Genomic DNA, 15,176 nt, shown 5'->3' on the forward strand with positions numbered 1-15,176 from the left:
TGTAAAACTGAATGAACCTCACTATAGACAAGCTGTTTCACATATTGCCTGAAATCCTGTTGCTTAGCATAGTAAATCACAACTAGAATAGGAACATGGAGTCACTGGGGATTTGGTGTATCAACTCCTTTAGGTGCAATTCATTTAGTGGGCCTACTCTGGTTGCAACTGACTACACGAAACTGCAGGATTTCAGCCTCTATTTTTTCCTGAAAATAATAATAGTCATCTTTTTTGGGTTTTTTGGGCAATATGCTTAATCTTCCCTTCCAGCCTTAGCACTGTTTTCCCATTGTATTTATTTTATTTATTTATTTATTTTATTTATATCCCACCTATCTGAATCACATAGGACCACTCTAGGCAGCTTACAACAATGACAATTTACAATAAAAAAATTGTAGTTCAGCCTATCATCTTTAAACTCTTATAGATAATGTATATGTATCAGAGAGAGATGCATTGTTTTATATGGGATTTTCTATGGTTGTGAAATGTCATTTTGAAATTTTGAGATACAGTATAAGTAATTTGTGAATGTACATAAATAAATAATAAATAATCTGTGTATTAGAGTGCACATATGGCACAAAAATTTTGTCGCTTCCTAAAAGCAAACCTTCAGAAATGATTCTTGGGCATTTGTTTTCATTGAAGATGCCGTCCAGGTATATCAGGCCAGCGATGTGATCGGTGTGCTCCTGGTTCTTACGGCTTTCCAAACTGCAAACCCTGCAAATGTAATAGAGGAGGAACAGAACCAAATGTTTGTGATCCACAAACAGGAGTGTGCCTCTGTAAGGTCAGGTGCTTTCATATTCAAAAGTCGGGGTAGTTATCATTGTTAGCAGTTTGTATCTAATTTGGAAGTTGCCATTCCCATAATTTCATGAGAAGTAATTGCCAACAAATATTAATTAGAATCATAGGATTACCCTTGCCTGAGAGATACTTCTAGAAATCAAATATGCTTTTAAAATACAAGTCGTGTTCGTCAGTTTTCCAAGGAGGATTCTACCTTGTATGATGCAGGTTTGCAGTTGAGTGTTTGATGGAAATATGTGGTAACAGTGTTCCTTCTGGATCACATGCTTCACCAGGCTCTCCCTATTTCACTCTCAAACCTCAGTGGGATTCTGCCATTAGGCACTAATTGAGCAGTGAAGAAGGATCCTTAAGCAGAAAGAGATTTTGGTTGATAAAGTATCTTAGGCTTTTACAGTGTGGCAGGAGAGCCTACATCTGTTGTCTTGGTGATAAATGCGTTACTGCTCCAACAATGCCCAGTATATTTTTAGGATAATATACTAAAAATATTGGTGGAATTAAGGAGAAGAGCAATGTTCCCTTTAAGCTGTGCATGTGCAGATGTGCACAGCTAAGCCAGTGCTTCTGCCCATTTGCTTCCGTTTGCTGCCGGAACCCCGCAGATCCAGGGCGGAGCCCCCATGCTGCACTCTGGAAAATTAGAGGAAGAGATTGATTCTTAGATTCATTGCAGTTGTCCAAGTTATCTGTTGAGGGCTCAGTGTGTGTAGCAGGAGAGTCTCCGGAGCTAAGTTATCAATATTACTCAGTTGCAATCCCAAACTAATTTCATTTCGGGTATATATAAAATGTTGATCTTATGAATTAAGAGTTCATTGCCAGATTGTAATAGTGCTTCCAGACAACCATTTCCAAGAGACATAGTCCAGAGTGTAGATTTCATTAGTTTGTAACATGATTTATGCAACTGAATATCAGCACCACATCTGTTTTTCCTTACCAGCATACATGTTTCGGCTTGCTTTAAAGCAAGTTATCTCTCTCTTAAGAACATGGAAATCATTTTTTTTCTTCCTCCCTCAATTGACTTCACTGTTCAGACACAGGTTTCTTTTCTGTCATCATTCTTGCCACAATAGCCTGATGGTCAGAGTCAGAACCAAAGCACCAAGTGTAGAAGCACATGAGAGTTTTGTATTATTAATTGCCTTGTTTGGGTGACTCTTTTGCAAATATTTACAACTGATGTGGGTTGCTTGATGACTTTTATCTTTGGAAATTCTAATATGGATGGACCTGATCCACACCTTCTCTGGACTAATATGTACATGGATCAGAGTGTAGTTATCTACTAGACATCATACTTTTTCAATATTCTAATGTGTCATGGTAATTAGAGAGCTGGACAAGGACTAAGAAGACCTGGATTCAAATCTCCATCTGATCATAAAGTTCACTAGTAACTTTGAGTCAACCATACTGTTTTAGTCTGACCTATTTCACAGAACTATTATGAAGATAAAAGTAGGGGAGAAGCTAGCAGTGCATGTCATCTTGAAGGAGAGGCAGTCATAAATGTAACAAATAAATATGAAATAATTTTAATCTACTTTTGACTCAAAATGTATCAAATTTCATTGAGAAATTTGTATTTGACAGCAGATAAATAAAGAAACAAATACTTCAGGAGAAAATACATTTTCAAAGCTGGGATTTTGCAATAAAATACATTTTAGACATACATTTTGAGAAAATATTGGTAGAAATAAGAGCCAGTGTGCAAATATCCATACAGGCTTGAAAAATGTTGATACATGTAGAAACAGGACAGAATAAGCTTGTAAAGCTGAGTGCATGCAAAAGCATCACAAACCAGAAAGAGATTGCTTTTTCATATTGTTACTTTTTACCTGATAAAGATCCTTGGCGTGCTACGCATGTTCAGTGTGAAACAACCCAATGACTAAAAGCCATAAAATTGTACGACAACCTTCGGTAGAAGGTTGCTTTAACAGAGTATGGGCTTAATATTGGTGGACTCACAATTTTTTGCATCAAGAAGACAAATGTGTAAATATGCCACTGGCTTAACCATTTCCTTTCAAAAGGAGACTCACTTCACTTGAATGTGGGCTTCTATGTACTGAAAAACAAGCCCATGAGCAATGATTTATATTACTTGTCCATGTGTGTTACAGCTGTTTTCATGTGTATATTACTGCAGGAAATGTGGAAACATTTAATGACTTCTTACAACTGAATTATAGGAGAATGTGGAAGGTGTTCAGTGTGATATGTGCCGCTCTGGATCATTTTATTTGGACTCTGCTAACCCAAAGGGTTGCACCAGTTGCTTCTGCTTCAGCGCAACCAATGTTTGCCATAGTACAAATAAAAGCAAAATTAAGGTATGATTTCTGTAGGTTGTTATTTCTGGCTAAGAGCAGAACTAAGGAAGATCATGGGTGTTATGTGCTCAGATTTCTTGTTATATTAAGTTGAAAGCAGCTATGGAATTGAGCATTAGGTGAGAACTTTGGTATTCCACATAGATATTCCCTCCCCCCATTCTAAACTACCTGATGCCTGAAGATGTTATTTGCCTTCTGGGGAAAAATAGTTAGGCTTCTTTTAACTTATTTGGAAACCAGCAGCAAATCAGTCACGGATCTCCTTCTGGTTCATAAAATTATTGCCAGAAGTTGACTTACTCCAGTTATTAATTATTCCATTTTAATGCCTGTTGTTGGAAGTAGAGGTATGTGTCCATGCACATTTTTACAGGTTTGTTATTCCTTTACCCTGTATGTTGTCGTAATTCCTTAGAAAAATGGTATATCTTCGTGGAATGCACATTGTCCTGCTTTTTGCTATGAAGAGATGGGGGAAGTTTTGGACACCACTATAATGCCCAAGGCTATATGCTTCACTTGTCACGTTGGCATTCCTGTGGCCCCACCCCAACCAGACATATAGTTTATTAGCACTTTGCTTTTGAAGTGGAATACTGAGCTGCACAAGGAGAAATTCATTGCATGATTTTCCAGATTCTCAGTTATATGATTGCTTCACCAACTCCACCCTGTGGTGCTTCACATGCTTTGAAGTACAACTCCTATCACCTCCGACCATAGGCCATTCTAGCAATGTATCTGAAGGGCTCCAAGTTGGGAAAGACTTCATTGTTCTACTGATATAGTTGGTGTGTTGTAGTGGGGAACATCATGTCAGTGATGCTGGAAGCAGGTCACCATGGGCAAAGAGATGATCACTAACTTAAGATGGTTTGTTGAAGCATGCAGTGGCTGCTGCTGCTCCTGGCAAAAAACCCAAACAAACCAGAAGACCTTCTGAAGTGGAGCCAATAAATTTTTCCTTCAGGAGCCATGTGGTTGTGCCCAGCTATTATGTTCTGCGGTATTCAGTAACAGAAACTTTCTTAGCATCTCTTCTCTCTTTTGCCATTAGTTTGTTGATATGAGGAACTGGCTTCTGGAAGCTGTGGATAGTGGCATGAATATCCCTGTCACTTTCAACCCAAGCAGCAACAGTGTTGTTGCTGATGTCCAAGAATTGCCTCCCTCTGTGAGCAGCTTGTACTGGGTGGCACCATCCTCTTACTTGGGAGAAAAGGTGTGTGACCTTTCAAACTTCCTCTTTCGTTTGATTGCCCTAGGTCAGTTTCAAAGATTTCCTTTCCTTATAGAGCCTCGTGGCGCAGTGGTTAAACCGCTGTACTGTAGCTAAAACTGTGCTCACAACCTGGGGTTCAAATCCCAGGTAGCCGGCTCAAGGTTGACTCAGCCTTCTATCCTTCCGAGGTTGGTAAAATGAGTACCCAGCTCGCTGCGGGGGGGGGGGGGCAATGTGTAGCCTGCATAATTAAATTGTAAACCGCCCAGAGAGTGCTTGAAGCGCTATGGGGCGGTATAAAAGCAGCACGCTTTGCTTTTTGCTTTGCTTTGTTGTTTGAAATGTTTCTGCTTGCTTTTTTACCCTGGTGACTGGGGTGGATTTCCTTACTTTTTGCTGTCTCTCCTGATGGCACTTTGTCTTGTGTTTTCATGTTATTCATATTCAGTATATCAAAGTATTAACGTCTGGTAGCTAACAACCCATGATGCTAATAAAAAAGCATTTTGAAGACACACGAGAGGGAGGAGTCTATGCCCCTTTTCTCATCCCTTTACCTACTGTACTTCCATGGAAACTGTGCGGTTAGTGCTGGAAATCTCATTGTAAGGACCAAAACAATGAAATCATCATGGTTTTAATACTTAGAAACATTGCTGAAATCTCCCATAACTATAGTCACCTTCTCTTTTAATATGCTTTCCAGCTTTCCTCATATGGCGGCTACTTGACTTATCAGGTCAAATCCTTTGGATTACCAAGTGAAGGCATGACTCTACTAGAAAAAAGACCTGATGTGCAGCTAACTGTAAGTAAAATAACAGAATCATGGAATCATAAAATAAATGAGTGGATGGGGCCTATAAGGCCATCAAATCCAACCCCTTGCTCAGGGCAAGAATCCAAATCAAAGCAGATCTGACAGATGGTTATCCAATTTTCTCTTGACCACCTCCAGCATTGAAGCACTCACCATATTCCAAGGTAGTTGGTTCTATTGTTGTGCTGCTCTAACAGTTAAGAATTCAGCCTAAATCTGGCTTACTGTAACTTGAGCCCATTATTATGTGTCCTGCACTCTGGGATAATCAAGAACAGATCCTGTTTCTCCTCAGAGGGACTACCTTTCAAGTATTTGAGAAATGCAATCATATCTCCCCTCAGTTTTCTGTGCTGAAGGCTAAACATGCCCGGTTATTTCAGTCTGTCCTCAAAGGGCTTCATTTCCAATCCCCTGATCATCCTCTGGACTTGCTCAAAATGTTGCTGGTAAATCTAGGAACAAAAATTCTTTATGTGAAATTGCATTTAAGAAGTGTATGCCTTCTTCAGATAATATTTTTCTTCTGGGTTTGTATCTGGGGAGAATGAACACTCACCCTACACATTCAGATTTATCTCTTGTTTCTCGTTTGATAACAGTGCTATTCAGAGAAATGAGAGCCTGAAATGTGTTTGTCTGAACATTCCATACAGATTACTGTGGGCAATAATAAGCAAATAAATCAGCTAGATAGATGAGTTTAGCTTGTAGGAAAGGGACATCCCATTTTCAAGAAAACCTCCGATTTTCTAGTTTGTCCATTTATTATTTCTTGCAGGGGAGGAAGAAGGGGAATAATTGTGAGCCTAAAGACTGATCCTAATCTATTCTTCCGCAACTGAGTGCAATATTCATTATGGGTTCATGGGAGTTGTAGTCCAAAACATCTGGAGGACGCCTGATTGTTTAATTATGTCTCCCCAATGCCAATAAAGCTTTTACACTATTTCTGTGTTATAATTTTCTAAAATGATGCAAAACTATTAATGTTGCACAGTATAAAAAAGATATGTAGTTTAATGTTAATCTCATTTCTTTTTTTTGAGATGTAATAACATCAGAAGTATTTTTGAAGGTTACGTTAAAAAGCAAAAAAAAAAACTTATATGGCAGGACAAGTTTTATTGTGGAATAAGCTTTCACAAAACAGTATCTTCTTCATCAGATGCAGGAAATATAATTCTAAATTGTTTTTATGTATGGACATAGTGGTACAGAAGATGAGGGTGGGATTATAAACAGTCAAACAGGAAGAAAGTGAAATGCAGAAACGTGCACAAAGTAACAATGTCTCTCATAGTGGGAGATTATTTTGCTTTGGGGTTTGTTGTCCATGTCCTTAAAACTTTGTGGAAGTCTACATTACTGCTCTTGGTTTATTAAAATGCTTACTTTGTGAGTTGCTTAGAGCCTCGCTGTTGGGGGGGAATAAGATATAAGATTAATAGGGAAGCATGTTACTGCTGCATGTAAGTGCTGTACTGATGTTGGAATGGTATTACTTTTGCATAGGGACAGCAAATGAAAATTATCTACGTGGATCCTAACAGTCCTTTGCCTGACAAACATTATTACGGATCAGTTCAGCTCCTAGAGGTAAGAAATCGAAGAACTCACTTGTGACATTCCCCCCCACCCCACCCCACCCCTGTTTTATGGCAAAACATATTGAAACGCCCTTACTTCAAAGCATGTTTCTCAAGGCTGCAATCTTCAGTAATCCTACTAGTAAATTAAGCCTCATTGATCAAAATGGTGTGTGAGAGACCAATTTTGGGGGAAACCAAACATCTTCCTTTTACTACCTTGCCTACTCCCCATGGTGTGAAATAAGTTGATTCTGATTCCTTCCTGTTCATTTAGACCAGTATTTCTAGAGTGTTGTTGTTTTTAATTCCATCAGTAGACACCTTGATTTCTTTCTCCCCCCCCCCACTATAATGTAACATTGCATTTCATATCCTCATTGTTAGTGCCCTTTTGCCCTCACAGCCTGCCTCCTGCGTGCCTTTTTCATGTCCATTTGTCAGTCGCCTTTCCTTCCAAACACAGCTTCCGGCATGGTTAGAGGAGGGCACTCTGTGAGCAAAAGCATGCACCTGCTGGCATTCCTTTCCTCTTTTGTCATTTGCTTTCCTGGGCTTTCCTTATTTCACTTTTTTTTCCATGATGGTGCCATCTTTCTCTTGCTGCAATGGGTATCAGAAATTAGAATGATGGACGTGGAGAAATGGAGGAGGTAAAGGACGAAGGCAAGTGCCTATAGCAGTATCATCAGGAGTATCATCTTCACACACGTCGACAGACATATAGCCACCAGAGTAGCAAAATATTCCACAATGAGTATCTGTGGTCAGAAAAGGAGCTTTGGAACAAACTATGATTTACTGCCAGTCCTCCTCCACTTTAGTGCAGATTTGGTAGATCATTGGGCGTTGTGGGTGTTGCCACCAAAGTAAGCTGGGACAAGGCAAGCATGCATTATGTGGGTCATGAATATGTCCAGGAAGTAAAAGAAAACCAAAGCCATTCATTCATTCATTCATTTATACCCCACCCATCTGGTCTATAAGACCACTCTAAGCAGCATTATGAATTCCTCCTTTAGGTATTGTCGAAAACACGCATAGTATTTTTGCTGTTCAGATGCAGAGTAAGAGAATAGTGTTTTTAGTTGCAGTAAAGCTTTCTTGGGAATCCAGTTGCTGCATGGAAATCTGATGCAGGACCGACAGTCATGGTGTTTAGTTTTTGAATTTAGTTGTCTCCATTTGCTTTATGAATACATCTGAAAATAAAAAGGTGTTACAGAGCTGCCCTGCTGCTCTGATGCCTTTTCATTCATCCAGAGAGAAAACGCATTTTGTGCTATCCTGGGCTTTCTCACATTTAAGGGAAGAAAGAATTATATAATACTCTTGAAAAGCTAAACTGTGAAAATGGCATCAAATTATTTTATATTCTGGTGAAATAGTTTCCCCGCAATAGCATGCTATGTGTACAGTCAGGCAGCTGCTTGCCTTTATCACCTGAAAGTTAAAAGTCAAGCTATGTTTTTGTCTCATTCATGCCTGGACTCGAAAAGTAAAGGTACAGTCTGCTTTCAGTTGCACAGGTGCTCATTTGAGGCCATTCCAAACGGATCATGTTTTCATGTGTGAGATCTTTCCTTGGCTTGTTAGAGGCTGAAACAAAGATGATCTACAAGAGCTCTGCTCTGATCTATGGATCCTTACTTAGGGTTTCTCAAATGTATCTAAAGTTCTAGCAAAAATGTGAGTAGTGTTCTGACTTGAACTGCCTTGTATTGCATTTAATACCATAATACTTGCATACTGATTTCAGCTCACAGCAACCCTTTCCAGGGTTTTCTAGGTATAGAGTACTAAGAAATGATTTTCCATTCCTATCTGCTAGGGCACTTGGGAACAGTGAAGTTTTCCCAAGACCACACAAGCTGGCTCTTTTCATACAAGGCACAGGGAGGAATTGGTCCTCAGCCAGGTGCTCCATCTGGCTAACCTATCCAGCCAGATCCTATGGAAAAGTATTTTTATTCACATCCTGAAGTCATTCTCCCTGACTGATGTGCAAAGGGAGAAAGTAATTAAGATTTCAAGAATGGGTTTTAGAGCTCCTTCTACAATACGCTATCTCCTGCAATATAAGCTTTTGCGTATTCCAGCTGAAGTATTCAGGACAATACTTGTTAGGTGTGTAAAAATAGCATCATAGCATGGAAATGGATGTTGTTGTTTAGTTGCTCAGTCACATCCGAATCCTCGTGACCCCACAGACCAGAGCATGCCTGGCCCTCCTGTCTTCCACTGCCTCCCAGAATTGTGTCAAATTCATGCTGGTAGCTTTGATGACACTGTCCAACCATCTCATCCTCGGTCGTCCCCTTCTCCTCTTGCTTCACATTTTCCTATCATCAGGGTCTTCATCATCATGAGATGGCCAAAGTATTGGAGCCTCAGCTTCAGGATGTGTCCTTCCAGAGAGCACTCAGGGTTGATTTCCTTTAGAATAGAGAGGTTTGTTCTTGCAGTCCAGGGGACTCTCAAGAGCCTCCTCCAGCACCACAATTTATAGGCTAGTCCAAAGTAAAATTGTGTTTGGTTCCTTATCTCTCATTTTCAGGTAAACTTTTTAGAAGTTGGAATATAAACAATAAAAGAGGAGTTTGCAACAAAATGTTGCAGTGTATGGTCTTCTAGCTGGCCATTATGCCATACCCTTTCTCAAGATAAGCCTTTTGCCTAATAGAGATGCGCTGTCAGAAAACATTGTTGTTATGTGCCATCAGGATCCTAATAAAAAACTCTGATAGGGTTTTCTAAAGATGTTTAAGGAGTGGTTTGCCACTGCCACCACCCCCCAGTGAGTTTCTAAGGCTGATAAGGTATCCTGTGTCCAACTCGAATACTCTGTCTACTATACCACACTAACCTTCCATCTTTATTCCCCTGTCTAAACCCCACTAATCATTTGGACTATAAATCCCAAGATTCTTGACTATTGATTATGCTGGCTGTGAATGATAGGAGTTGAAATAAACAACATTTGAAGGGCATGTGATTCAGGCAGGCTAGTGTGTGGTATGGTGTCCTGTTTCATTCCATCTGCTTATGCACTATTATGTTATCTAAACCACATAAAAAGTATTATGCTATCTAAACCACATCTACCAATAAGTAGAGAACTGGTAGACACGGCTTCATCCTCTTGTTTCCATGTCTATTGATATTTCTGAGTATAGCACAATTGCCTTTCTAATTAGTTGCTGATATGCATACTGGAAATGAAAATCATAGAACACATATCTTTACTTCTGTACATTTGTAAGTCATTCTTCTAGCATTTTTTTTTCTTTTAAGCTCTCAGCACCAGTTTGTCTTTTTTTTATTCTCCCAGTTTTGCAGATAAGAGATCAGAGCATTCAAAAGTTGCATTTTTGGATTACAGCTCCACAGTCTCTGGCCCTCAAGGCCAGTGGCCATTTTGACTAGAAAACTGTGGAGGGGTTCTGGCACCAAACTGTAACTTTTCCAAGCTCCACCCAAGATATTATATTAGATTTACTTTCAGCATAGACATCCCTTTTTCCCCTGTATAATATTACTGCGCTGACCAGATTATGAACAAAATTCTTCTGAGAGTCAACTTTAATTGTATTTTGCATGTGCAGGGAAACTTCAGACATGCAAGCAACAATAGCTTGGTTTCTCGAGAAGAGCTGATGATAGTCCTGTCTAGACTTGAGGGATTACGAATCAGAGGCCTTTACTTCACAGAATCTCAGCGGTTAAGTTTGGGCGAGGTTGGTCTGGAGGAAACCACCAATACAGGAAATGGCGATGTTGCTTATGCCGTAGAAATTTGCTCCTGCCCTCCTGGATATATGGGTGATTCATGTCAGGTAGGAGATTTTCTTTGCTCTGCATCATCCTTAGAATATTGCTCATGAGATAAAGTACTGATTTAACTAAGGCAAAAAGAGGTGGTTATTTACATTGATTAGACCTTAATGTGTAGCATATATATATTTATAACGTACATTGGCAGTTCAGGTGTATATTTCATCTTCATTGTATAATTTACATTGACAGTTCAATGGTATATTTTATTTTATGTTGTTTCCTTGTAGAAATTGTGTATTATTCTGAGACAGCTTGAGTTTTAGAATATTGTAGCACCTGTCCTTCATTTTCATTCATTCAATATAGGTGTGAATCAAAAACTGGCCATCCACACAAATGTAAATAGGGGGGAAATCTTCAATTCATTGTGATGGTAGTGCCTGACAATTAGTAAGCACAAGAAGACTTTCTTATTTTCTGTAATCAGCCCTTCTTGGCACTGTTTTCTGCCCCAGCCCTCTGAAGCAGGTTTTGAGGGTGCATCAGCAGGGAGGAATCACAGAGGGAATCACTCCCCATCCTGAATTTCTCCGAAATCAGTCAAATCCGCCTAGAGTGGTCACAATTGACTAGATAGGCGGGGTATAAATGAAATAAATAAATAAATAAATAAAAATAAATCACCCTATAGAATACTGGCCAGTGCACTCTATCGACAGGAACAACCATAAAACACTTTAAGGAAAATCAATACAAACAAAATTTAAAGTTGAGCAGATTAGACTAACAGAAAAACTTGACATCGCTTCAGAGAAACATACATGCAGCGCTTGGCCTTTTCATGGAAGCAAACACATATTTCACAATTCATCTAATTTGATCTTCAGTTACCAGTCAGTTGCCGTGACTATGCATTCTAGCTCATTCCCCCCCCCCCTTACCTCTACCACTGGACATGATTGTTGACCACCTCCAAGGTGGAGGCAGCAGAGAGTTCTTCTTCCATCATGGTCTCCATAAATGCCAAGCTTCCAGAGCTGCTTGAACGTGAGCAAGAAAAGAAAGAGTGCCAGCTGCATCCTGTCCTGCCTGTCCACCAGAGTGTGTGTTTTCTCTCCACCAGCCCCTCACAAAGTCCAGTCTCTGCCCAAACCCAAGTTCCTGTCACTGGGGTCAAGCTACTCACAATCTGCTGGTGGTGTCAGGTCTTCAGCACAGCTCTGAGCTACTTACACCCTTCAAGGGAGGGTTTTAATGCCGGCTGCTTAGTACTGTCTGAACCTCTGCTGCTCCTTCTGGCACTTGTGTCTCCTGCACTTCTGTTGGCTTGGGGTGGGAACCAGATGATCACTGAGGTCTCCATGGGGTTGATGCTGAGTTAGTGATATTGGTGGGCTGAAGACTGGAGCTCCTCTGTCCTGTCTTCTTCCTACTCTGCCCAGACCTACCCCAGATAGTAGGTCACCTCCTCAGAAGCACAGAAGATAGGGTGCCGGTCCTCTTTTGCTTCTCCCCAAACTTTGCCCGCTGTCCCTGGCCTGTCATCAAAATGGTGTCTCCTTCTTCCTCTCCCACATTATCCCTGGCCCCTGCTGGTTTGGTCTTGCCCCCTCCACCTCACCCAGCTGGGACTCATCATCCGCCCACTCCTCCTCCCCACTTGGAGTCCACCCTTCCCTCCTTGTGCCTCCTGGGGCCTGGGTGCTGGAATTTCTGTCGGACCCTCTAGAGGTCAAGATGGCCACCCAACTAGGGGCATCCAGAATGACCACCTCCCAACATGACAGCATAATTTTGTTTAGCTTTGGGTTGAGGTGAGTCCCCCAGTGAGATGAGACTTGGGACACCTTATGGGGCCTGTGTAGGACTGAGAAGAGTCATGCTTACTAAACTTTCTCGTCTTCCATTAAAAGGTCCAGAACCTTGCCACTTGTTCCATTTGCTACATTTGATAATCCTTGAAGTTGATGTTCACATCTGTCTGTATTCTTCTTCAGTTCTAATTATGATACTGACACTTCCTGAATGTCACTTTTTAAAATGTGTTCAGTGGTTATTTCAGACAACCTTTACAGTGTATTATACGAAATATTCAATTGATCAACATGCTGAGGCTTGCACAAGTTGCAGGAAGTAAATTCTTTCCATTCTTTTTCCTTCACACATATAACATTTCTCTTTTTAAATCTTTGGTTGGTCAGATTAAAAAAATACATAGCCCAAAAGAAGCCATGGGACTACTCACGCAAGTAGCCCCCACATCCTACACATTACCACATAATTACTCAGCCTATGCTTTGCAGTTCTAACTGTCTAGGATTGTCTGACTGTGTTAGGCAGGGGAAAGGCGATACCTGCCACACCTTAATTCAGCTATGCGCTCATTTGCAGGCTTTACAAAGTGGTTCATTAACCTTAGGAACTGCTGTGTTGCACAACCTGACTCTTGTATAAAGTTTAAAGGAGGGGCATATCACAGATTAGTCAGAAGCAGAACAATCAGAAGTAGCATAAGCAAAAGGACGGCATAGGGAAAAGAATCTTGCATATGAGAAGCACAGCCTAAAGCTAAGGAAAAGGATGGCTGGAATGCCAAGACCGGGCAGCCTAGGGTGGCTAGTGCTGTGCATCAGCCTGAGGCTTTGTTTGGTATATGCTACTCAACAGAGGATGGTGTTTCCTCATCTTCCTGGCCAAGGGCAACACCATCAACATGACTGGAATTTTAAACCAAGAGAGGTAAGGTGTGTTCTCTTCCTCCTTCGCCTCCATTTAATTTGTTTAGTTAGAATGTTAAAGTGTAATGCAGAGCTTGGGGGCTACAGAAGCTGGTCTGTTTATTTTTTGGAATATATTGTGTTCTAATATCAAACAGAATATCTGCTATGAAGGTGTTGCTGTTATTCTGGGAATCGACTGCTTATGCTTAATCCATTAGCTGAACAGTTCTGTAAGTAGTTTAAGAAGCTAATTTAGTCAATTTCTTTTCATGCTGAGGTTTGCAATCTTTATTCCAAATGCAGAAATAGGTATTCTTTAAGGTTTACTTTTTCTGTTGCATGGAAGGGTTGACTGCAGTATTCAAGAAAACAGAGAGCAAATAGTTTGCTGTCAGCGTGTCAAAGTAGGCATGCAATACATTTATGATGGGACGTGATGTATGGAAGTTGTCCTACATGGGCATGTTACCTGTGCAGTAGACTTTAGCTTTCTTTAAGGCATAGGGGGGAAAAAGATTTCTGAGTGTACATAGAAACTATCGTCTGCTTTAGAGTCATGCCATAAATGTTACATGAGTTGCCATGTTAATTCATTTTAAACTGATTAATTCCTATTAATTTGACATGAGTAATCTGCTTGAATTGATTTTGAATTGGGTAATTAGTAGCTCAAATTCAGCAGGCTAATTTTACAGTGCTCCATAAGGGTACCTATGCCAGGTTAACAGTGCAATATGAATGGCACCAGCTGAAACAAATACAGCAATACAACTATTCACATAGAATTATTTAGTTAGTCTATGTTTTTTAATGTTTTTGTCCTCACAGTAGTCCAGAGACTTCCATGTTTTGATAGCTGAGCTTTGACTGATATTGATGGCGTTGGCCAATGGTAGACTGTGAGGCTGGGGGAGGGGGTCTTACAGCCAAGTCTCCTTGTTCCACATCAAGCTGTAAGTGCTAGATGGGCATCAGTTCAGTATCTAAGGATATCATTTTTGACAGTTCCATCTCTCAGCCCCCCTTTTTTTCCTTTTCCTTTTTTCTCCCCTCACTTTTTTTTGCCTTTTAATGATTCTGATTCCCAAAATGCTTTACAGTACTTTGACTTTTAGCTGAAAGAGAAAAGAGTTGTGTTGTTACTTAAATGCTTCTAGTCAAAGAACATTCTTTTCATGCTTTGCCTGTCTTTGGGACAAGCCTGTACGTACAAACTGTGCTTCATATTATAGAAGTCCTCTCATTGCCTAAACATCATATCCTCAGGTTAGGAAATCAGGATGAGTTAAGAGGGTGATATCACAGCAAATGTACTGGGCAGTTAAACTATAAATTAATTCAGGTGTCAGGTAAGCCATAATGAAGAAACCAAGCTTTCTTGAAGCATGGTTTAAAAACCCACCGTGAGCAGTATATTATATACTTTTCTATAAATGGCATTTAAATAACTATTCTGGAAATTTTTTCTGTAGTCTATGAAACATGTTCAACTGAAGTGTCTCTCAGAAAGAATCCTTCTTGATATATAGCTTTCCCCCCAATGTTCAGACATTTAATGGAGGTAGGAAACATGGTCATATTCAGACAACCATATGCTGTACAGTATTAGTAAACTAAAAAAGCTTATTAAGTAAGTGAACAACTCAGGAAGTTTCCAATTATGTCTCCAACAATCCTTTCTTATACAACAGAAATGCAGCCCTGGATTCTATCGTGAGAACAGTGGTCTGTTCAGAGGACGATGCCTTCCTTGCAATTGTAATGGAAACTCAGATAGATGCCTGGATGGTTCTGGAATTTGTGTTGTAAGTAATAATATCAAACATTGTTGAAGCTTACTACAGTTCTTAACTATTAACCAGTGAAATG

At 40.1% G+C, this 15,176-nt stretch overlaps 1 protein-coding gene across 1 annotated transcript in view; it reads left to right on the forward strand.

The window, feature by feature from the left end:
• The window catches only part of LAMA3 (laminin subunit alpha 3), a 158,538-nt gene that overhangs the window by 85,313 nt on the left and 58,049 nt on the right, over nucleotides 1-15,176 (forward strand). The window contains exons 35-41 of the mRNA XM_020785668.3: nucleotides 658-802; nucleotides 3,036-3,176; nucleotides 4,237-4,401; nucleotides 5,108-5,209; nucleotides 6,737-6,820; nucleotides 10,416-10,646; nucleotides 14,999-15,112. Of these exons, the coding sequence (XP_020641327.3) occupies nucleotides 658-802; nucleotides 3,036-3,176; nucleotides 4,237-4,401; nucleotides 5,108-5,209; nucleotides 6,737-6,820; nucleotides 10,416-10,646; nucleotides 14,999-15,112 (982 nt within the window). The remainder of the gene's footprint in view (nucleotides 1-657; nucleotides 803-3,035; nucleotides 3,177-4,236; nucleotides 4,402-5,107; nucleotides 5,210-6,736; nucleotides 6,821-10,415; nucleotides 10,647-14,998; nucleotides 15,113-15,176) is intronic.

The sequence above is a fragment of the Pogona vitticeps genome, chromosome 4, assembly GCF_051106095.1.
Source record: "Pogona vitticeps strain Pit_001003342236 chromosome 4, PviZW2.1, whole genome shotgun sequence".
Lineage (NCBI taxonomy): Eukaryota > Metazoa > Chordata > Lepidosauria > Squamata > Agamidae > Pogona > Pogona vitticeps.